The sequence below is a fragment of the Crocuta crocuta genome, unplaced genomic scaffold (assembly GCF_008692635.1).
Source record: "Crocuta crocuta isolate KB4526 unplaced genomic scaffold, BGI_CrCroc_1.0 scaffold914, whole genome shotgun sequence".
Lineage (NCBI taxonomy): Eukaryota > Metazoa > Chordata > Mammalia > Carnivora > Hyaenidae > Crocuta > Crocuta crocuta.
Genome location: NW_027532448.1, coordinates 536265 through 561989, shown reverse-complemented (window position 1 = coordinate 561989; position 25725 = coordinate 536265). Strand labels below are relative to the sequence as shown.

The following is a 25725-nucleotide window of genomic DNA, read 5'->3' as shown; positions in this document are numbered from 1 at the left end:
CAAAGATACCATTGAAAACCGGAAACTCTCTCTTTTTTAATTTAATTTTTTAAATTTCTTAAAACTTTTTTAATGTTTATTTATTTTTGAGAGAGAGAGAGAGAGCCAGAGCATGAATGGGAGAGGGTCAAAGAGGGAGAGAGACACATGTGAATCTGAAATAGGCTCCAGGCTTCAAGCTGTCAGCACAGAGCCTGATGCAGGGCTTGAACCCACAGACTGTGAGATCATGACCTGAGCCGAAGTTGTATACTTAATCCACTGAGCCATCCAGGTGCCCCACTCTCTCTTTTTAATGTAACACTCCAAACATGGCAGCCATATATTTTGATTTAAAAAAATGTTCAACATTTAGAATCTACTTTTCCCCCAGGCCCGGAAGATTTCTTAACAGTTTTCCGAGATGTAAGTATTGAGGGTATAAAATTGAGGAAATACTCCAAGACTCCATGTAATAAGAAATTTTAAGTGATTAGAAAGGAAGAAATGAAGAGGAAAGTGTGATTAACAGAAACATAAAATGTTTTCTATATCACTTAAGTATTTTTTTCAAAGCCCAACAGCATGAAACTGGTAAAATTTCTCCTAGAAAATCATTTCTTCAAGGTTCTTCCCTTTTTTCCCTCATTCCTAGATTGAAAAAGAAAAAACAGGCCAAACAAAATGCAGATACCGCCTCAGCTATTGCTACAAGGACCCACACTGGAAAAGAGGATGCAAAAGCAGTCATCTTAGAACAAGACAAGTGCAACATCGCTGTGGAAGAGGAATATATTTCTGATGAGAAAAAAAAGAGAAAAAGTAATCAGTTAAAGGAGATCAGGCGTACAGAACTAAAGAGATATTATAGTACTGGTGAGTGTTGGTGGTATCCGTCATAGTTTTTAAAAGAATCTTGACTGATAATTGATAATTGTTAAAAATAACAGTTTATTGAGAGTTACAAGGAACCATCCACCCTTGTTTTATATACATAATCTTGTGTAAAGGGACCACAGTGACATAATGTTGTTGTGTCTCATTTAACTTTGTGTTCCCAGCATCTAGCACCTAGTTTGCCCTAATAAGTATCTATCCAATGGCTGGGCATTTACCCTGTGTGGGAAATGCTCTCCTTAAGGTATATAGACATATCCTTAAATGTGTTCCTAGAAATGCCTGTACTGTGTNAAAAAAAAAAAAAAAAAGGACCATGACTCGGGAGTTTAATTGAGGGGGATTTCTTTTAAGTAATCTCTCTGCCCATTGTGGGGCTTGAATTCATGACCCCAAGATCAGAAGTTGCAGGGCGCCTGGGTGGCTCAGTCAGTTAAGCCTCTGACTTCATCTCAGGTCATGATCTCATGGTTCATGGGTTTGAGCCCCTTGTCAACAAGCTCTGTGCTGACAGCTCAGAGCCTGGAGCCTGCATCCGATTCTGTGTCTCCCTCTTTCTGCCACTCCCCTGCTTGTGCTCTCTTGTTCCTTCAAAAATAAACATAAAAAAAAAAAAAAAAGTTGCATGCTTCACTGACTGAGTCAACCAGGCGCCCCTAGTTAAGGGGAATTTTAAAATGAGTCTGCAATATTATATAATTTCTCAGAATATTCATTGCATCTGGAACTGCATTAACAAAAGTAACATAGTTAGCATGATGGAGGTGATAATCTTGCTACAGGGATCATGCATCTCACACCCACTGCTGCAATCACATGCAGGCCTGGGGTATGTTCAGAAAAGAAAGCAAACTGAGAGTCAAAACTTGATGTGGCATACAGGTTACAATGTATGTAAGAGTGCTAGGCTGAGAGAGAGAGAGAGAGAGAGGGAAGACAGGGTCTCTAAGGACAGAGTGCAGTACAGTATATGGATTGTGCTCTTGTAGCAGACAGTTCTTCCAAGGGCCCCAAATTTGGTCACAATTTATGCCAAAGTTGCTGGGAGACCGATCTTGTCTCCATCTTAATACAACTTTCTAGCAGTGCTCATCAGAGATAAAAAGGGCTCCCTTTGCAGTGGTAATAAGTGTGACTTGGTGGACATTTCTCCAACAGAGACAGATGAGGTACCTGCAGTGCGGTCTGTGGTTTGTAGCAGTCCACATGTGATTCTATCATGTGTTGATTATAATGTCATTATATCATGTATCGCATAGCTTAGTGGATGCTTTTAATCTCAAGTCATTTAGGATTTTATAAAAAGCTGTAATCATCACCTATTGAATAAATTTCTGTGTGACTAGTAGACTTCCCTTTTAAATTTAAAGTGTTGAGTACTATCCCTTATTTCCAAAAAGAGGAAGAAGATTAAGGAAAATTACGTGTCTCATCTTCTTTTACGTACAACTCAAATGCAAATTGGCCATTTGAAAATGTGTGGTTTTAAATGGTTGGGCAGCTTAAATATTATCTTTTTTTCACCTTTATTGTAAATGCAGTTGCTTGAGAAGTATTTTCAAGCAGAGACATTTTTTACTCTGTAGGGTTTCCCTGAAAGAGGCTAGTAGAGTCCTATTGATTGAGGTTTCTTTTGGTCATGGTGCTGTGCTGGGACAGCTTTTTGTGCTGCCCTCTGTTGCATGTGTAATGCTTTAAATCTGAAACAGTACCCTTCACTCTGCTCTTTACCTAACCAACTCTCACTTGACCACAGAATCCTCTCAGGAAGCGCACCCCACCCCATGTCCATGGCCAGCTTAGACTCTCCTTCTGCATTGTTATCATGGATTTATTTATCTGCTCTCCTGTTTATAGGCTATCATTACTCGGACCCTGTGTCATTAGCTTGTGTTGTATCAGAGTTACAGGTGCTCTTTAAATTTGCAACAGAGTATATGAATTAATACATAGATGAATGTATATTGTTTCAGTTTGTTAGAGTTCATGAAAATTCTGGAAGGATATAGGTGGCAGTGCAATAGTTGGGTCAGAATTATTCTGTGCTTTTATTTGGTAACAATAAGTAAAGAGATGCCATCATGGCTTTTCATTTTTTCTTAAGAATGGTAATGATAACTGGTTTGGAGGTTTGGGACATTTCCCTAGGAGAATTCAGTGCTTACAGAAAACCACTAGATGGCCGTTGAATTCCAGAGTTCTTTGTCCCTTTTCACGTTAGTCACTAGGAGACAAACACCCATGTTGGCAGGTTTGCATGATCTCATAGAGCTGACCTGGCATATTCACTAAACTCCCATCCCAGGATGTTATTCTGTACCAGTAGGTGGAGCAGTAGGTCTCAAATCAAGAGTAGTCCCATTTCTGCCATTTCTTTTGGTGGCTGTAGTCTGGGGAGAAGAGACACTAAAATGAGAGGTTCTTGTCAGCCACATTAAGGACTTGGACTTTTCTGTAATCATTGGGGAGCTACTTGGGGAATTCCCTTAACTGTGTGTTTTAAGATGATAAATCTAAGGACATTGGGCAGGAGTGAGCCTGAAGGCAAGTAGTGCCCGTTAGAGACTGAGGAAAGGGCACCCTCAGGAGAGATTTGGTGATCATTCTCATGTGTGGGGAGAAAAGAACAGAGTCAAGAATTGACAAGCTGGAAAACTTAAGAAGGAAAGAATAATTCAGTGTGTTTGTATTTGGAGATGTATTTCAGGTGACAAGTGGATTTGTCTAGAGGGACCTAGATTTCAGGTGAAAGGCCTGGAAATTGCTACTCAAAGGTGTAACATAACCCACACATGTAAAAGTCAACACAAAAAGTTAATGGATGACAAATAATAATGAATATAAAAAACACACTAGAAGGACTGACCTGTAAACAATATGTTGATCATCATTTTCTCTGAGTACAGAAGTTGCAAGGAGTTTTGTTTTCTCAAATTTTTATGCATACTACACATTTTATAGTTACTTTTAGTGTTAGTCAGAAAATATAAAAACTGGATAATATAATAGAGTAAACCCAAGGCCTTTGCAAAAAGAACATTAGACAAATTGAAGTTCTATAATCAATAAAGAAAGAAAATGGTAACTTCCTGTAGGTATCAATTGCTACATCGCTAACACCTACCTAATCTAAGGAAGCATATTTGGACCAAAAAAATGCTTTTTTTCTTAAATTAGATTTATCTGTGCCTCATGTAAACCTTGGGTAACAATTCATTGCTATCTCCTGACAGTTACAAGAATGCAATAGGTAGATTCCTATAAAAGATTTTATGGAAAGATTGAGTCACTGCAGTTGCCCCATTGTAACAAAATGGTGCAAATTCTAAAACTGTTTTGTTTCTCAGAGGGGAGTCAGAGAAGGAAGTGAATTAATTACATTGAGGCAGATGGTATCAGATAAATCTAGATCCAGCACCCAGTGTAGTGCCTGGCACACGGTCAACATCCAAAAAAAACTGCCCCAAAGCTTCTAGAATATGTGAAGTCAACTCTTCTGTGCTTGCACTTATATTTGCTGATGCATATGATTCTTTTTAAACTTGTATTCATTTATGTGAACACTTATGGAATTGTTTATAATAATACATCTTAATATATTTTTTCAAAATTAGCTATTAAGTTATAATTAAATTTGACACAGGTATGTTAGAATGGTACATATGTATCTTTTGTCTGGTCCCTACTATGGTATTAAATAGGCTTTTAATATTTAATATTAAAATATATTTAATGGCATGAATTGTATCATAAAGCTCTTTTGTGTTAAAGGAACACGTTATCCCTTAGTCTTAGGATAATGCACGTACTTGCTTCTGTGAAAGTGGAGATAAGAATGGGAATAAAGTGGGTAATATTCTTAGTAGGAGAGTTCTTTAACTGAAACACAGGTATGCAGCTATAAGATTTGAAAAAGACGGAGAAACTTTCCAAATATAGGAGGCAAGCCTAAATTGAAATAAAATAAATATATTATCATAATTTTGTAGTGTTTTAGCATAAAAGATTAATATGAAAAATCTTGGTAGTGAAATAGATGTTTTAAGAGAGTTGGGGAATTATTTTAACAAACAGAAAACACTTAAGTAAGACTATAGGCAGTTTTGTGATGGTCATGGTTGAAGATTTATTCAGACAGAAACTGCAGTGTCAAGAATCAATCTAGCTTTCAGTAATAAATCTGCCATGCCTGTATTAATCATTCAAATCATAGTTTTTCCATCTGAATTAAAAAGATAATAAGAATAAAATAATAAGTAAAATTTTCTACTTTTCCTTTTTAAATATTTTTGGGTTTTGCTACAACATGAATATTACCAATTGCTTAATTATTTCCCACAATGCAATCCTGACACATTTCCTGACACAAATTACTTTTTTGTAGACTTTTTCTAACCACATGTGTGAAGATTTCCTATCTGTCATTTCTCTTTGTTTCATGTAGCAAGTTCTGAAAGCCCATTATGTTATTATGAGAAATGAATTCCCAAACATAAAAGTAGGTCAAGCTACAACATATAACAACACTGCCTTCTCTTCCAAGGTAATGATCATTCTGATACTTTAGAGCTCAAAGAATCACACAATACAGGATTAAAACAGATTTTAATGTGGAAAGAGGATGTCAAGAATTAAGGTGTGTGTTTTTTTAATCAGGCAGAATATAGAGACTTGAGGGACTTGGGTATAAAATGAATTGATATTATTAGGATGGAAATAATTAGGCCTGTGCTTCTTGGGAGCATCAGGGAAGTCAGATCAATGTTTAAGTGAAGTTATACCATGAAAACCTAGGTAGTGCACAGGACATACCTGACAAGTGTCCCCAGAGTGCACCAGTTGTTGAGGAAGGAACATAAATAATGAGAGAAGACGACAGAGGAGGCGTGAGTGAAGGTGGTCTTGGCTAAGAGTCAAAACAATGGGAAAAGAAGCAGTAATCAAACACAATGAAAGAAGAATGCTTTTCGTGCCTGACTTTAGAAATCAAAAGAGCTCACCATATTTAGGCAGAATGCGAAGGGAATACTCAGCACGTAGAGAAACTATGGTAAATGTTCACAGGTCACATGTAAATGGTAAAAACAACCTTTATAAAAAATGTTCCATACAAAGGAACAAAGAGAGTCAGGCACACACTTCACAGCAGTGAACACCAAAGGAATGAAATCTTCAGAGTTGTGAAGTAAAAGTTGTTTTTCAAGCTCAGAGACAACAGGACATTCTCAGGCATAGTAAATATAAGAAACCTACCATTTATGTCATACTTGTCCTAAACAAATTTACTGAGTGGGAGAGGCTTTTTTTTTTCCCTGAGGCACGTATTACAATCTAGTCCTCAAAAATGAAAGTCATTTGATGTAATAATTGGTGGTGAGCCTTACAACTAATTAAGCATAAAATTGAAAGACATAACCATTGCAAATATAGTTAAAACCATGAATGTAAAAAAATTAAAAAATAAAGCATGAATATAAAAAGGTATACTTTTTATCAGCTTTATGAGATGAAATTGACTTAGCTTTGTCTAAATTTAAAGTATACAGAGTGTTGACTTGATACATGTACATACTGCAAGATTATTGCCACTATAGCTTTAAGCTAACACCTCCATAGGTCACATAATTACCATTTCATTTTTGTGGTGAGAACATTTGAGATCCACTCTCTTAGCAACTTTCAGATATATAATATAGTATTATTAACTATGATCACCAAACTGGAAGTTTGCATTCTTTGGTCAACATTTACCCATTTCCCCCAATCTCCGAGCTCCTAGTAGCCTGACAGTGATCAAGGGACACTCCTTCCCACTCCTTCCCTTTCCTCTCTCACCTCCAGCGCTCCCATTAACACAGTATATTATAATCCATTCTTGGTTTTGTTTAAGCAAACACTGTAGTCACTGAACCAAGCAGTTAGGTTTTAAAAATCGTTTGTATTAGGAGCTAGAGCTGAGTCTAGTCCTATTATAATCTGTGTAACCAAATCTTGTTCCCTAATTGATCTGTAATATCACATTGGTATTGGGAGAGATCTCAATGTAAGAGAAATACCCAACTGTGATTTGTGCTGAGAAAAGGACAACAGATCAGATTAAATATGGTCAGTGATTTTTTTTCAGCTTAAGTGATTTTGAAAAATCAGATTAGAAGTGAACTGGGGAAGGTGCAAAGGAAAAATGCTCCAATACATTGAGAGTGGGAGAGTAATGTGGTCAAATCTTTCTGGAAGGCAATAACCATTTTTGTCAAGAGACTTATCTTTTGCATACTCTTTGACCCAAAAACTGTTTGTAGAAATTCACCCTAAGGAATGATTCACCCTAAGGATATTGCAATCATGAGCATATTAGAAGATTTAACTACAGTGACTGATATTGCATTGTTTATTATTGCATTGTTTATTATTTTGTTACTTTATTTGTTTTTACTTTAAGTTTTTAATTTCAGTTAACTACAGTGTTATATTAGTTTCAGGGGTACAATATAATAATTTAACACTTCCATACATCACCCTGTGCTCATCATAAGCACCCTCTTAATCCCTATCACCCACCTAACCCATTCCCTGCGCCCCTACCCTCAGTTTTTTTCTTTTCCCCTTGTTTGTTTTGTTTTTTAAATTCCATATATTGAGTGAACATATGATGAGTGAAATCATGTTATTTGTGTATCTCTGTCTGACTTATTTCTCTTAGCATTATACTCTCAGTCTCCATCCATGCATTTGCAAATGGCAAGGTTTCATTCTTTTTTATGGCTGAATAATATTCCATTGTATAAATATACAACATCTTATTCATTACATTGTTTTAAATAGTGGGAAAATAAAAATAACATAAATGACATAAAAATGGAAGACTATGTGCCATTTTAAAGTGATGTAGAAAAACGATGTAGGAAATTTTCACAAAAAAATGTTACAGTAGGAAAAGAGGTTGGTAATAGTATATAGACTATGATTCGTTTTTGTTAAAACAAAACAAAACAGAACAAAACAAAACCCACCTATATACATTCAGAAAGAGAGATGGAGAACTGCTGGAATTCTGTTCACCAGAATGCAAACATTGGTTCTTTCTGCACGGGGGTAAAACGGTTTATTTGTATTTTCTTCTCTTATTCAACTCTATTTTTTAATGACCGTATATAGTTTTGATTCATACAGAATTGATTTTTATATTTCATACTTTCTTCTAAATTTTAAATTTACCCAACTAAGTTTTTGACCCACTTGTTTAAAAAAAAAAAAAAAAGAAGCCATCTTGAATTTTCGGCTGGTAGGAAGGAGAGAACAGCTATAGGCACAGGGAAGAGTGGAAGGAGCTTATTTGGGATGAATGTCTGCTGTAGGTTAGATGCTTTATTTCATTATTTAATTGACTACTCATCATGATCTAATGCAGGTGGTAGTAGCCTGTTTTACAAATGAAACAACCTAGAACCTGCTTAACCCTCCAAAGGCCCCACCACGGATCAGCATAAAGCAGGGAGGTAAGCCCAGCTCTCTGGCACAGATACCCCTCGCAAAACCATTGCACACCATTCTGCTACCCTGAGTGGACTCGGAGACAGAAATAAGGCAACAGCTGAATAAAATTTTAGTGTCTTCTCCACAGCCCCAGGGACATTGTTGTTTCTTAGTAAGGAGGAAAAGTTGATTCTACTTGGAGTTTCCATTTCCCCTGAGCTATAATATGAATGATGATAAGGTTGAGATTTCTCTCTGGGCTAACTACTTGATCTCGTCATATATATATGCCGTCACCAGTTTTATGGCTAGTATGTCAAAAGCTGACTCAACAATTGAAATAAACTGTTTGCTTAGAAAGGAGATTAATCAGCTCATTCCACAAATACCTGAGGGCCTGCTCCCTGCTGAGGGCACTACTAGGCTCTGAGGTAGATTTCCACAATAAACAACTCCCTTACCCTTCTTACTTTCTAGATTTTACATCAGCGTGACTCACTTTAGTCAAGGACTGTATTGCTTGTGACATACTTGAAGGAAGGAAAATAAGGTCTGCAGGGCATTTCCCTTTGTGTCAACAGAGGATAAAATATGGAGTTCATATTTAGTACAGTGAGTTCTTCCTCACATGCGTGCCCTCTCCATCCTCAGGAGATGAAGGTNGCAAGGTTTCATTCTTTTTTATGGCTGAATAATATTCCATTGTATAAATATACAACATCTTATTCATTACATTGTTTTAAATAGTGGGAAAATAAAAATAACATAAATGACATAAAAATGGAAGACTATGTGCCATTTTAAAGTGATGTAGAAAAACGATGTAGGAAATTTTCACAAAAAAATGTTACAGTAGGAAAAGAGGTTGGTAATAGTATATAGACTATGATTCGTTTTTGTTAAAACAAAACAAAACAGAACAAAACAAAACCCACCTATATACATTCAGAAANTTAAAAATTTATTTTTAATTAATTTATTTAAAAAAATTTTTAATGTTTTATTATTTTTGAGAGAGAGACAGTATGAACAGGGGAGGGGCAGAGAGAAAGGGAGACAGAATCCATGAAGCAGGCTCCAGGCCCTGATCTGTCAGCATAGAACCCAACGCAGGGCTCAAACCCGTGAACCATGATCATGACCTGAGCAGAAGTCGGACGCTTAACTGACTGAGCCACCCAGGTGCCCCTAAAATTTATTTTAGAGAGAGAGTGTGTGTGTGAGCAGGGAAGAGGGGCAGAAGGAGGGGAGGGGAGGGAGGAAGGGGGAGAGAGAGAGAGAGAGATGCAAACTCCATGCTCCTCATGGAGCCTGACATGGGTGGGATTGATCCCACAACCCTGGGATCATGACCTGAGCCAAAATCAAGAGTTGGATGCTCAACCGACTGAGCCACCCAGCCACCCTTTTTCAAGAACATTTCTAACTTAACTTTTTAAACTATTAAATCTTGAATCTATCTGCACTGATTTGAGAGTGAACTGAATTTTTCTCCAAGTCTTAGCTGGTGTTCTTCCAACCTCATTTAATAGTAATTCTCAAGGTTTCCTGAGTCATTATTTCACGTGTTGTGGGTGCTTTACCTTAATTGAATTGCCTTATGTAACCCTTTCAGTAACTTTCTGTCGGAGTCCAGTTGGTATCTCCATTTTATTTTATTTATTTTTAAAGTTTTTGTTGTTGTTGTTGTTGTTTAAGCAGGCTCCACACCCAACATCATGGGGCTTGAACTCAGGATTCTGAGATCAGGAGTCACATGCTCCACTCACTGAGCCAGCCAGGTGACCCTATATCCCCATTTTACATGCTGGTAAACTGTCTTTGATTAAGTAAAGTTACTTAATTACACAGTGAGGTAGGGGCAAACCAGTGCTGTCCTTTGGTCCGGCTGATGCCAAAGCCTCCCCTCTACATGACATTTATGGGAAAAGCCAGCCTTTTCTTACTGGTTTATAAAGGCACTTTATTTTAAAGTTTGTTTATTTTGAGGGGATGGGGAAAGAGCATGGGGAGGGCAAAGAGAGGAAGGAGCGAATACCAGCAGGCTCCACGCTGTCAGCATACAGCCTGGTGTGGGGCTCAGTCTAATGGTTTGCAAGATCATGACCTGAGCCCAAACCAAGAGTCAGATACTCCACTAATGGAGAGACCCAGGCACCTCTAAAGGCATTTTTATGTTCCATTATAGTCCTTGAATATAGTTCTGATTTTTGATATTTCACCAGTGTTTTTTGATTGCTATGGTTTTATTACCATTTGTTTTAATATTAATACAGTGTTCCTATTGTCATTTTTCTTTTAAATAATTTTGGATAGTCTTAGGATATATTTATGCTTAGAGAAATATGATAATCAATTTGGCATGTTTCCTTTCTCCAAAATTTTTTTAATTTAAATTGCATTTCCTTTAAACATTAATTTGAGGAGGAAGTGAAATATTTACAAGAATGAGATTTCCAGTTTAGGAACATTAAATGTACTTCCCTTTATTCAAGTTTCCATTTACATACTTTAGTAAACCTTTTGCATTTTCTTGATATATATCTTCCCATCATCTCATTATAGTTACTCTTAGACATTTTCTAGTTTCATACTATTATGCCTGGGACTTTTCAAAATACATTTCTGTCACAAATAGACTGTTACATCTGGCTGCCTTACTGAACAATTTCATGATTTCTGGATATTTTTATGATGTTGGTTCCTTAGACAGTTAACTCACTGCTAATAATGAAGATTTCACTTCTTTCTTTTCAGTACATAAAACTCTTTTATCTTTTCCTTTGCTGAGATATTCCAAAACAAATTTGAGTATAAACCACAATAGTAGGAATTCTTGTATGTATACTGGTTAGTGTTTTAATATTTGCTTTTTCCATTTCTGACAGAAGAGTTCATCTCTGTTGCCTCAGGTATGCGTTAGGAGAGTTTAGAATAGCGCTTAATTTCTGAAGAGCTCATTGGCAATCAAGAGGGCGGGCGCCTGGAGTATAGTGCACGCGGGTATTGTCTTGCGGTGCTAGGGAAGGTGGCCTCCAAAGAATGGCAGACATTCCCTCTTCATCCTTGGGAGTTCCAAACTGTCTGTATGCTGTTTGTAGTGTTGCTGCTTTCATCTCCACTACAGAGTTCATTTTTATGACCTTAAGGTTCTGTGGTTTAGACTTGTATTACATTAGATTGGCCTCTTTTAGCAGAGTGGGAGATATTATGCCCCAAAGCCTTAAAAGCTTTGCTAGGATTGCTCTTAAGCACGTGTCTCCCACAAAACAATGAGATAAAAGGAATGGAGTGGAGCTCATACATTGCCTACGGGTATTTCTCCCCACTGCACACCCTGGATTCTCCTAGAAAGCTGGGGTGGGGGCCTTACTGGTGCCTGAGTTCAGGCTGTGTTTAGGTAATGAACAAGCCGCTACGGACCAGGAAGTGGTAACGTTCTCACAGGGAAATTGTTTTTGATATACAACTTTTAGGGTTCCATTGATATTTTTCAGAAGCAGATTTTTAACATCAGAGAGTAAAAATTCTTCATGTTAAGGAAGTTCACTCCTTAGTTTTCTAACAGTGTTTGTTGTTGTTGATGTTCTTTAAAAAAATATGGCTGTTTAATTTCATTGAAGACTTCCTTGGCGTGTGTCCAAGTGATCAGATATGGTTCTTCTCTTTTAAACAATTTATAACAATCTATCATATTAATTTTCTATGACTCCTGCATTTTGGGAATGAAACCTTTCTGCTTAAGGTTTATAATTCTTTTAATACCCTCATCTCTTCAAATCGCTATTAACTTATGTTGACTGCATTATTATTAATGATACTAGCAATTGTTAAGTGTTTATTCCCTGTTGGTGGGCTCTGAGATGAACACTTTGTTATCTCATATAATCTTCTGAACAGCATTATGAGATAGTTCTTCATTTTGCAGATAAGGAAATGGAGATATAAAGATTTCAGGTAGTTTGGTTAACATCACACAGCTATGAGAATGTGTCAGTGTTGCTAGTTGAACTCAGCTCATTTTTGACCCCAAAACCAAATCATAACCAGAAAAAAGATTTGGTGACATAAGGGAGATGGCACATGACTTGATTTTATGGTTAATATCATCAAACTGTCACAGCCAAATGCATCAGTTCCCAGTACAAGGGTGTGCCTGCCATTGGAAGTGGATTCTGTTTATAAATCAGGGTGCCCCCATGCACCCCAATGTTTATAGCGGCACTATCAATAAAAGCCAAATGTGGAAAGAACCAAATGTCCATCAACTGATGAAAAGATAAAGAAAATGTGATGTAGGGAATATTACTTGGTGATCAAAAATCTTGCCATTTGCAACAACATGGATGAACCTAGACTGTATTATGCTGAGCAAAACAAGTCAGAGAAAGACAAATATCATATGATTTCACTTTGTGGAATTTAAGAAACAAAATAGATGAACAGAAGGGAAGGGAAGAAAAAATAAAATAAGATAAAAACAGAGGAAAGCAAACCATAAGAGACTCTTAAATACAGAGAGAACAAACTGAGGGTTGCTGGTGGAGAGGTGGGTAGAGGAATGGGCTAAATGGGTGATAGGCCTTATGGAGAACACTTGTTGGCATGAGCATTGGGTGTTAAATGTAAGTTATGAATCACCCAATTCTATTCCTGAAACCAATACTACAGCGTATGTTAACTAATTTGAATTTAAAATTTTTTAAATGTTTCTTTTTGAGAGAGAGAGAGTGCGCACACACGGGAGGGGCAGAAAGAGAGGGAGACAGAATCTGAAGCAGGCTCCCGGCTCTGAGCTGTCAGCACAGAGCCCAGTGTGGGGCTTCAACTCACAAACTCTGTGATCATGACCTGAGCTGAAGTCGGATGCTCATCCGCCACCCAGGAGCCCCAACTTGAATTTAAATTAAAAATAAATCTGGGTGCCTCTTTCTTAGATCTAAGAGACATAGACAATTTTTGCCTCCACAAATCCCCCTCATTTGGATGCTGTGGAAAACTGTCCTCCCTCTTTTGACAAGTGTTGAGTGTCCTGTGCTGTCCGCTCGTGTACCCCATTCAGTTGGTCTTCTGATAGAGACGGAAGGAAGGGAGAGCATTGATTGTTCAAGGAGAGTATGAGAGGAAGACATGCACACACCTCGTAAGGGTAAGGTCTGTACAGAATTAGTGCTGACAATTTTCAGTTCTATTTGTGCTTCTTCAGACAATGGATAACAGAAAAAAGGCCACATACTGTCTTTTCTGTCCTTCCTGTATTTGTATAGAGATATTATGGAATCAAGATCCAAGGAATTCACAGTTGCCTTTTTGTTTCTGTTTTCAAGGACAGTAGTGAACAGTGTCTACTGTCCTGACTACACCCAGTTCCCAGTGGTTTGTGACTGCAGCCAGATGCTCAGGTTTGAACGACATCGGTATTGTCTTATTCTTGCTGTTTTTTTCTCCTCAGAACCAGAACATCTAGCCCGTGCTGCATTCCTTAACATCCCCTACTCACCCCCCACCCAGCACACTCACAGCTAAGATCACTCCTTGAATCGCCCAAAATTCCCTCCTTGAACCTGAACCTCTTTTCTTGTCTTTTCCTGTAAACCTGTTCTGCATCCATGGTAGGCAGATTGATGCCCCTTACCAAAGATGTCTGTGCCCTAAAATCCAAAGGCACATTAAAGTTATGGGTGGAATTGAGGTTGTTAATCAGCTGAGCTTAAGGAAAACGTCCTGGCTTGTCCAGGTGTGGCCAATGTAAACCCAAGGGTCTTTAAAAGTGAAAGAGGGCAGCAGAAGGGGAGGAAGAGCTAGAGAAAAGGCACATGAGAGGATTGGTTGGGTGTTGGTGGCTTTGCAGGTGGAGGAAGGAACCCTGAGCCAAGGAAAGCAGCTGCTCCTAGGGGTTAGAGGAGGCAAGGAAATCAGTCTTTCCCTGAAACTTGTAGTTGCTGTGATTTTAGCCCATTGAGACTCATGTCAGACTTGGAACCTACAAAACTGTAAGGAACTAAGTTTATGTTTATTTTTATTTATGTTTTTACATGTTTATTTATTTTGAGAGCAAGAGCGAGCATGAGTGAGGGAGGGACAGAGAGAGAGGAGAGAATCTTAAGCAGGCTCTGCACTATCGGCGTAGAGCCAGACATGGGGCTTGACTTCATGAACTGTGAGATCGTGACCTGAGCCAAAATCAAGAGTCCGACGCTTAACTGGCTGAGCCGCCCAGGTGCTGCTGTGTTTATTTTTGATGCGGAGGCACAATCTTTGTGATCATTTGTTACAGTAGCAATAGGAAGCGAATACATCAGGCCGTTCTCCTCACTCCAGCATCCTAGGGCCCCTCCGCTACCACTGCCCTGGCTTCGCTGCCCTGCTTGGGGATCCTACACCCCACACATGGCTATTGCTGCACAGTGTTTGCTTACTCCACACATGGTCGGTCACTCTGCTGATTAGACCCCACTCCTGGGTGGACCCTTATTGCTTCTTTCAATATTTGTATTATTCAAACCTTAGTAGTTCTAACAAATTTCACAACTCCTGAAGCCCCCAATCCTGTCTCACCCCATTTCATTTTAGCAAAAGGTCCCTATTTTACTGAGAGGGTTAACACCACCTGTCTTGAGATCCTCCTAGTTTTCACTCAGGGACCCCAATGTGAGCGCCCAGGGGTCCTGTGCCGCATTTGCCCCGGGAGTACAGTCTTCCTTTAACTTTTCCCCAGGGCCTCTGCGACCCTGCACTCCTCTTCCTCTGATTTTACTGTCCACCCACCATGAGCCACACTTCTTTTCACTCCCCACCTGTAAGCGTTCCTTAGGTTCTGTCCTCAAATTGCAGATCTTAAAATGTATTCCTTTGGCAGTTGTAACTTCATCCAAGACTTCACAGGCCACCACTGCCAGGGATTCCTTCACGTCAAGCCTTCATGCCCCTCCAGGTCCCAGACGTGCTCCTGACCATCAGCTTCATTCAGCCCCGTCGCACAGAGTGAGACGCGTCTTCTGTCAGCGCACTTGTATTTAGGATGTCCTCAGATCCAGGAGCCAGGAGCCTTGTGTTGCGGACATCTGGGGTGAGAAGGGAGGAGACATGACTTGGGGGCAGGGCACCAGGTCCACCTGGCTGGAGGTCAACACAGGTGCCACCACATCCAGGATTTATGAGAAATGAGATGGGCTGGGCCATGTTTCTTTCCTCTAAGGGTCTTGGCAGTTTTGCCACAGTTATTTTCTAATTAGGCTGGAAAAAAATGGCTCTGAAGACTGTTTTTCAGAGGCAAGGCACATAAGACTTCAGTTGCTTTGCTCTGAATGGCTCCTGAAGGACATCTGGCCAAGCTTCCCCTCTGGCAGTAGATACTCTTATATCATTTGCTCCAGGTTTTCCTGAGCAGGGGGAGGATCCGAATTGTGTAGATATAAGAGTTTGAGGAGGCTGAAGCTGGAGGTAAAGGTGTCATTGTCACTGGGAGATAGTTCCACCCTTGGAGATGGTCATGGGTCCTCACCTGAAGTGCTGGAGGTGGAGCCCCTTCCTGAAGCGCTGCAGAGCCATCCTCGCCAGCTTACGTCTCTTCTGGGCTCTCTCCAGGGCTTCGTGGACTGTGTACCGCAGAGCGTGTCTAGGTAAGGTATACAGGACTTAACTTATGGAGACCCGTAGCTGGCCATCTTTAAAATTTAACGTACACACACACACACACACACACACACACACACACACACACACAAATCAAGAATCTGTCTGAAGTTTTACCTTGTGCTATAATAATAAGAAGACCGTTGAATTAGGTTCTTAGAATTTGCTTTGTATATTGACTCAACAGTAAAACCTAGTGTTTGACTTGTGGCTTTGATAGTGTTTTTTTTTTTTAATGTTTTATTTATTTCTGAGAGAGACTGAGCGTGAGTGGGGGAAGGGGCATAGAGAGAGGGACAGAATCTGAAGCAGCTCCCGGCTCGGAACTGTCAGCACAGAGCCTGACGCGGGGCTTGAACCCACGAGCTGCGAGATCATGACTTGAGCCAAAATCGGACACTTAACCAACTGAGCCACCCAGGCACGTCTAGCTTTGATAGGTTTATATGACATTCCTGGTGTGATGTTCTGTCAGTGAAAATGATGCCCACAATCAAGCTTCATGTTCATTGACCTATATTGGGAAGTTCTTCCAAACATACACACTGGTATCATTGTAAGGCACAAGACATTCAAAGATGGGTAGACATCATGGCCCTTACCTCAATAATTTCACAATCTTAGATTCTGGAGGGATAGCTTCCCCAACTCCTTTTTATAATGTTATTACTATGTGTGACATTTTTCTGGCCTGCCAACCCATGACAAAGGAAAAGTACTTTTCATACTAATTCAGGTGCGTATACAAGTTAACTTTATCCTGAAAGGCTCAGCTAGCACCTGTTTCACAGGTGAGCAATATGGAAACTCATGGTTTGGCAGCTTATAGCCAAACCAGAAATAATTATTCATGATTTCTGGACAGGCAGGGATCAGAAGTTGCCACAGATCGGAAGGAGGGAGCTTACGTTGTAGAAATGGGAAGCACTTACAAAGGGATGTGAAAAGCCTGTTCTGAAAGAGAGAATACCTAGAGTGACAGCTGCTTATGGTGACAAGGAGAAGGTCAGGAGTGTGGGACAGAGAGCAGAGCACCACATCGTAAGAGTTGTAAAGTACTGTGATGGGGTTTTTCAACAGGCTGTGTAGAATCTCCGTGTCTACAGAATCTAGAGATCTGGAGATCTAAAAAACATGGTCTCCTCTTCCTGAAGTAGTTTAGATGTTGTCACCTGAAGGTGGGGAGGTCACTTTTTTTATAGTCTGTAGGGATTTCCAAGGTCTCTTTGGTTCTGTGAATGGATCAGATTGAACATACAAATGACTGGAAAGGGACTCTAGTAAAAGTATCTATTACTTTTTCTTGATTGTTAACATTAAATACCATAAAGGAAAGATTTAAGAATGAGCACTGGGTGTTGTATGTAAGCCAGTTTGACAATAAATTATATTAAGAAAAGGCAGATAAATACCATGTGGATTAACTGTTTTCATGTTTCTGTGTTACCTCCCAGGTCTCACTCAGTATACACATATTTGTCATGTGGCTGTGATGATATTGTTGATCTACAAGTGGGACTGAGAGGTTGTAGGACATCAGGTGTAGAGCATTGAGCTAATCACACTTCTTAGTTGGTGACATCATGACTGGTCAGAACTGGGCTCCTCATTATTTATTCATTAATTTCCTTGTCTCCTCTTTCCTCACTCCCATTTCTCTCCCCACCACATACCATTCTCCTTTGCTCAGTGTGTAGGCTTTTATTTGGATGTGGCCTTGAAAAATGTATAGTTGCTCTGTGTGCATCTATTTTAAATATATCTGGTGGTATTGTTCTGTACATCCCATTCTTTTTCTCTTAATGGAAAAGTGCTGCAGTGTATGGCTCAAGCTTGTTATTACTAATTACTGCCTAGGCTCCCAGAGCATATCTCCTACATTTTGCCTACCCTCCAGCTTTCCGCTGTCACAGATGATGCTGTTGTGTATGTCCTCAAGCAAGTGACTTTATGATATATATATAAAGTACATACTTTCTGGGAGAGGAGGTATGTCTGTTGGATTGCTGAGTCATATGGGTTATATATATTTAATTTGCTGAAATGGCCATACCAGTTTATATTCCTTCTAATGGTTCACATCTCTGCCGACACTAGAATTTTCCAACTTTCTGATTTTTGCTACGCTAATAGATGTAAAATGATGCATTGTCTTAATTTGCATTTTTGGATCACGTACAAGTTAGAGCATCTTTTCACAGTTAATTCAATTTTATATTTTTTGTCATTTAAAATTTTACTCACTGCAGTATTGCTCTCTGGGTTTTCAGTATCTGGGTTGATTATATTAAGATGCATTTAACCATGGGAATTAATCTGAATCATAATGCAGCTGCTAGATTTTTAGGCTGACCAGTTCTGGCCTGTAAAAACAGCAAAGTCTCTGGCACAACTTAAAATATGTTGTTGGGCATTTTGGTATTCCCAAGTTTTCAGTATTATCAATAATATTGCACTAACCATATGCTATGATACATGGCAGTTTTCTCCTTTTGAATTTTGCCTTAGGATAAATCCCTAAGGGAAGGATTACTGAATTAAAGAACAAACATTTTTATGACTATTGTTATATATTAACAAATCACTTTCTAAAAGGGCTGGGAACCCTTGTACACTGTTGGTGGAATGTAAATTGGTGCAACCATTGTGGAAAACAATATAGAGGTTTCTCAAAAAATTAAAAATAGAAATATCATATGAACTGGTAATTCCACTGCTGAGTATTTACTCAAAGAAAATGAAAACACTAAGTTGAAAAGATATATTGACTATTTATAGTAGCCGGGATATAGAAGCAACCTTAGTGTCTACTGATAGATGAATGAATAAAGAAGATGTGGTATATGTATGTAGTGGAGCATTACTTCACTATAAAAAGAAATGATATCTTGCCATTTGTGACATCATGGATAGACCTAGAGGGTATTATGCTAAGGGAAATAAATCAGACAAAGACAAATACCGTATCATTTCACTTAAATGTGGAATTGAAAAAAACACATGAACAAACAAACAAAAATGGACTCAAATACAGAAAACAAATTGGTGGTTGCCAGAGGGGAGTTCATGGGGGGATGGGTGAAGAAGGTGAAGGAGATTAAGAGGTGTGAATTTCCAGTTATAAGATGAATCACAGAGGTGAAAAGTATAACATAGGGAATGTAATCAGTAATAGTGTAATAACCTTGTATGGTGAGCATTGAGTAATGCATAAATTGTCAATTTACTATGTTATTTTAATTATGCTTTGATTTAACAAAAATAGAAAAAAACCTAAAAGGGTAGTGTTGATTTATATTATGCATCATTTATATCATAACTATACTAGTTTTAACTTTATTGTATATTATCATTTACACTATTACTTTAATAACTATAAAATATTACCTCATTTGTTGTTTGTACTATTTAATTGCAGTTAACAGAAATCATTTATTCAGGTGTTCACTGATGAATAGTATTTTTTGGGTCTATTTGTGCCCTTAGTCCATCTCTCTAGTAGTGTCTTTTTTATTTTTTTAGTCTGTTTGAAAGTAGGTTTTAATATACTCTTGAGTATCTTATCTTCAACTCCTGAAAATGAAATTGTTCATTTACGTACATTTTATTCTTCAGATGACAATCAAAACAAAACACATGATAAAAAAGAGAAGAAGATGGTGGTTCAGAAGCCCCATGGTACTATGGAATATACTGTAAGTATAAACAGGAGGTATGAACGTTCGTTAATACCACTAGATTTGCATGATGTTTCTCCCTGACACATCCTCTTAGCTGCATTCCTCTTGTGTGCCCATTAATTAAGAGAGCTTCTTAAGACCTTTTCTAGGTCATTTTGCTTACCTTCGTCTTTTCTCCCTTGGTAATCTCATATAAACCTGTAACTTAAATTATCTTCGATCTGCCAATGACTGCCAGTTTTAGGTCTCATCTCAGACATGCTTTCTTTCTGAGTTCCATAATCACAGATCATAATCAGCTTATCTACTTAGATTTCCAGGCTTGGATTTTTTCAAGAAGCAATGGCTCCATAAGCTATACTTTTCTACAAGCCAGAACTTTGTCCTTGACATCCTTTTTCCATGACTCCTCATGTTCATTCTTACCTTCTGTGACTATCCAGCCAGGTCTCTTCATTTTACTCTCATAGATTCATGTTCCTTTACACAGTGTATCTCAGTTTAACACTAATGGTACACCAATGTGATTGTTATTTTAATGTCTGTCTTGCCCCTTAATTCTTGTACCCATAGAGGGAGACCCTTTTTTGGTCACCATTGTATTTCTGGTGCTTGCAGGGTTGAGTCCATAGATGAATAATGCTGTGTATGTGTCCATTACCACACCTGCACATATGTGCCATGTGCTTATCTCTCCTGTAGCATGAACTCCTGGAGGCCAGGAGCTGTGTCTATTTATCCCAGGTCTATTACAGAGTGAGCACTCAGTTATAGATTTGTTTTAATTCACTTTGAAGTAGCATTGTTGAGAAGTGTTCTCTGACTTGTAATAAGAAATTAAATGCTGTTGCCATTACCTGGTTGTGATTTTCTCAGGTGTATTTATAATCTGCTCATTATTCATGTGCTATGTCAGGCTCCGTATAGGCAAGCCGCAAGACCTGATCCTACCCTGGCATTTCTTTTGGAATGGTAAATTGTTTCCAAGCCTTTCTAGACTTACACTGAGGAGTCCTGGCACAGGCATTTCATGCTCAGTGCTTGGTGAACATCTCTAGGCATCATTCTGTGGGTTATAGGCCTGGACCTTTCCGGAGGGATTTGCAGTGATTATTTGTTTCACTTTACCATGGTCTACAATATGTTTTTGATCCCCATAACACCTAGCACAGTGCCTTACCTCATAGTAGGTACTCAAGGAATGTTGGGTTGTTTATCATTAATAACAATATTAACTCTAAAGCCATGTGCGTATCCAGCAGAATATATTATGCACAAGCCCCTACAAAGAAATGAGACATGGTGTTTTCTAGGAGATGCTTCCCACAGCATATACTAAATGATGCAGTGAGAGTAAATATCAACCCCCACATTAACTCTTATAAACAGGTGATCAAATTAGCAATGCAGATATGTTTGCCTGTTTGATTTGTAGGTTATGGGGATTAGTTTTACTTGGTAAGTTATTTCTTGCACTTGTCATTGGAAATAAAAGGTGATTCATAACTTCATGTTTAGAGAACCATACTAGCACTTAGTGGGTTGTTTATATTGCTCCAAACCTGTGGATGTTCAAGCATTTTGTTTAGTTTTAAACATTTAATGATTCCCATGTCCATCCCAGGGTCTGTGTTTGATGCTATATTTATATCTTATTCTTGTGCAATAACTCCAGATTGTTAAGATTTTTCTCCTTCCCTGAACTCCCTGTATACAGTATATTCTAGAAGTCTTTTCTTAAAAATATGAAGCAAAGTTTTCGATGACTTGCCATGAAGTAAGTGCTGTGAAGCAGAAATTACAGTTATCTGTTTGATGGATGAAGAACTTGAAACATAGAGAAGTTAAGCAGATGACCCAAGATCACACAGCTAGCAAGTGGCAGATCTAGAATTCAGATCCAACAGTCTGCCTGTAGTCTCCATTCTCAGTGTGTCTCATACTGATGTTAAACCCCCCAAACCCCTTGATTTGCATATATTATGTAAAACGTCTTTTTCCTTTTTCATTTTTAGTAAGGCTGGTTTTGCCCAGAGTAGANAGCGAAAGTCGGGCGCTTAACCGACTAAGCCACCCAGGCGCCCCATTCATGTATTTTTAAAATACATGTGTCTATATACTAACTTGTTCCAGAAATGCTTTGCGACCATTTTGGTTTCATCTGTAACTATGAATTTGATAGTTTGAGACTGTTCATCTAGTTGGTGGCGTTTTGATGCTAAGAACAGTGGTGAGTTTAATTCTACATCTGTATCATCCGTACTCCACCACCTGCTGCAGCTGCCTCACATCGCCACCTCAGCCAGGGCTCACCTGGCGGAGCTCATTTTGTATATAAGGACAGCCACCCGTCTCGATCCAGGGCTGTAGTTAGGAGCTTCTTAGTGACACACACCAGAGCGGCCTCCCATTAACAAGCTCCATCCAGTGACCCTAGACAAGGAGTCTGGGATATTGGCCTGACCAGGGGCAGCAGACTTTTTGTGGGTGGAGCTGTTTACTGTGAAGTTTCACATGCTCTCATTGCCCTCTTTGGTCCTGTTATCCTTTGTTAGAAAAGGGAAGAAATCACAAGTTTCACAGATTTGGAGAATAACACTAATTTGGCTGACTATGAGAAGTTGTCATTTTAATGGCTGTGAACAGTTATTGGTAGCTAATCTGAATTTCTTAATGATTTACTTGCCTACCATCATATTCATTTGTCAAATCTTGAGTGTCTTTTGTGTGTTGGGTACGGTGCTGACACTGGGGATGTCACAGGTCACTGTGCAGTAGCCTTTAGTGCACTGAAGAGATGGGAAGAAAACAGAACATTGAGAATAGAAAAAGTGGCCCTGACTTCCCTTTTGGGTGGGTACTGTGTATGTGTTTTATTTCTTCTCTACTTAACAGTTTTTATTGTACCTCATAGACCTCTACTCCACACTGCTAGGTTGTGGCAAAGTAGATTTAGAAATCTATTAGTAGACACTGAAGTTTGAAGATAAGGGAGCCCAGAAATGAATCACATTTAAGACTTTGCTCTTACATAGTTTTATTAAGAATTGAGAATGTATTTACTTTCTTTTTCAGAATATGTCTGGAAAGAACTACTTTTCATCCACCCGTATCAGAAATAGATTAAGATTAATGTTGTCTACTAAAAGGAAGAGTTTTGTTTATTTGTTGTTTTTGCCTTATATTTGAAATCTTGTTTGTTTGATTATTCCAGGCTGGAAGCCAGGACACCCTAAACTCCATAGCCCTGAAGTTTAACATCACTCCCAATAAACTAGTGGAACTGAATAAACTTTTCACACATACAATTGTCCCAGGCCAGGTAATTTCTTTTCTTGTTGGGTATTACTTTTTAGAAACTTTGTATTTGTCTTTTATCGCCATTTTTAATGCTTTACTATTGGTGTCACTGGATTATCATTAGTGATAATGTGCATTGGTTCAGTCTTTCCATTAGATCCAAGAATTCTGAGAGCATCGTGGAACTTAGGAACTTCAGAAATGAATGCCTTGCAAAGATTAACAGTTTACTTAACTATCATTAGTTTATGTTGTGGTTGTTCCATAGGGCATCAAGAGAAGTTAGATTTGACTTTTTCTTCTATAGGATGTAACTCAGATATTCTTAGAATGTTTAATTTGGAAATACAAGTTTGAGTTTATTCCACTCCTGGGATACATTATGGCCATCATTTGATTTTAAATTAAGCAAAAGTTTGTCATTTTTATCTTGATATGATACCTGACAAATGTAGCCAAAGGCAGAGACATTCAGCAGGACTATTAAGAAAAAGCCACGCCATTTCTTCCCCAGGTTTTTAAATTAATATTTTATTTATTAAACTGAATGAAATTAACTAATTGTGTAATTTTGCCACTCTTGGTTAATCCAGCCAATTTTTTGGTGCCTTCCACATATTTAATGAGATATTCTTGTATTACTACTATAAAACTACAATAGATAGATATAAATAGATATAAATGACCCAGTCACTGGCAGGTCCTAGCTGAGGCCAAGTTTCCGTTCCTATCTATGGCATAGAACTGTCTGTTAGACACGAGTGCATTTTGGTTTTAGTTGTGGGCTTACCTGAACATCTTCCTGCATCTCTACATTATAGTGACCTTTAATGCTTCCAGAATAGATACTATTACTTTTAAGGACAACTTTGTTGAGGAAACAGTGATATTGTTCCTTGCATTTCATTCAAGGGCAGCCTATGAAGCCAACAGGCCATAAGTTGGCCAGTTTATTTGATGGTGCTTTTAGTATTTATGTTTTTGTCTAAAGGAGAAATTAGGATTTGCCAGCACCAGGTAATTGAGGGGAGATATGCATTAAAACTTCTCAAAAATTAATGAAAATTTATTTCTAGGAAAACTAACAGATTTCTCCTTTTTGGGATTTCTTATAATCTGAAGGATTACTGTGTAATATGTAACTGACCCATAGCAAAGAACCTAAGCGTATATTTAATTCAAGGCTAAAGACTATAGTCATTAGGGTCACCCGGATGGCCCGGTTGTTTGAGCATCTGACTTTGGCACAGGTCATGATCTCACGGTTTGTGAGTTCAAGCCCCACATCAGGCTCACTGCTGTCCCTGCAGAGTCTGCTTCAAATCTTCTGTCTCTCTCTCTTTGCCCCTCCTCTGCTTATACTCTCTCAAAAATAAATAAAGCATTGAAAAATAATAATAATAAAAGACTGTAGTCACTAGAATGTAAGAAAATAATATAGAGCGATTCCTTATTTTTTTTTTATTATGCCCATAAACAAAATATTAGTACTAAGTTAAGGTCCAATAGGAGTTAAAAGGACTGTTTTAACATGCCTATAGTAATGGCAAAAATACCAGATGTAGGATCCGTAACTCTTTGTTTCTGACTGGCCTTGTAGCGGCTGTTTGATGTGGGTGAGTCCCTTCCTCTTTTGAACCTCAGTTTCCCAATCCCTGAAGTTGGGCGTTGGGCTACATTATCTCTGATGCCTTTTCTAGCCTTTGTTGTGCTGTCCAGCCGTCATATGTCTGAACAGTTATGTGCTGTTGGTTGTCCAAGGACCCAGCTGCAATTAGGATTTTGCTGACAAAGATAAGAAATCAAGAAGTGTGAAATCGAGGGGTTTTCAAAAACTGTAGATAACTTTTTGTTTTTTTTAATTTAATTAATTTTTTTAATGTTTTATTTATTTCTGAGAGAGAGAGAGAGAGAGAGAGAGAGGGGCAGCGTGAGTGGGGGAGGGTCAGAGAGAGAGGGAGACACAGAATCCAAAGCAGACTCCAGGCTCTGAGCTAGCTGTCAGCACAACCCGATGCGGGGCTCGAACCCATGAACCATGAGATCATGACCTGAGCTGAAGTCGGACACTTAACCGATTGAGCCACCCAGGCACCCCTACTTTTTGTTTTCAAAGATTTTTAAATATGCTGAGTGGGGTAGGTATTGCTTTCATCTCAGTAGAATGATAATTCAAGGCTGTTTTTTATCTGCTCTGGCTCCAAAAAAAATGTGAGATTCACCCTTCTAGAGACTTAGTTGATGGTCACTGTGAGGTAGGAAGGGAAACTGGTCTGGCTAGGTGAGTGACTACATGTAAGAGGTCATTTTCAGAGGCAGTTTCCTGGGAGCTTTTTGAACTAAAATAACTGTAGACTTATGTTGCTTAAAACACCAAAACCAATAGCAGATAAACTTAAATAACTGAGGCATAAAAAAAGATTTCTTATAAGGTCCTGAGTTTGGCTATTAGTTTGGATGCTTACATCAAATTTCAGGACATGTACAAAGAATGTACTTTTTCAAGTAGTTTCCCTTGAGCAGTTAGAAGTTACCTTGCAGATATAGGTTTAAGTTGTTTTCATATTCATTGAGCACCTTAGAAACACATGCTTAGAAATATTTGACTGTTTTGCCTGTGTGATGGAGCAGAATTATTTTCTGCAGTCAGTAGGTAAGTAGCCCTTAACCCTGCCCATGTACCTGGCTCACTTCCATGTTGAGGTAGCACATGTTCTGACTGAGCTTCCCAGCATCCAGCTGTCACCTCTATACTGCAATG

General features: G+C 38.6%; 1 protein-coding gene across 2 annotated transcripts in view; it reads left to right on the top strand.

The window, feature by feature from the left end:
- Positions 1-633: 633 nt before the first annotated feature.
- The window catches only part of NCOA7 (nuclear receptor coactivator 7), an 85576-nt gene continuing 60484 nt past the window's right edge, over positions 634-25725 (top strand). For both annotated transcript variants that reach the window (XM_077779408.1, XM_077779407.1), the window contains exons 1-3: positions 634-855; positions 19600-19679; positions 22879-22986. In XM_077779408.1, the coding sequence (XP_077635534.1) occupies positions 19641-19679; positions 22879-22986 (147 nt within the window). In that variant the 5' untranslated portion in view covers positions 634-855; positions 19600-19640. The remainder of the gene's footprint in view (positions 856-19599; positions 19680-22878; positions 22987-25725) is intronic.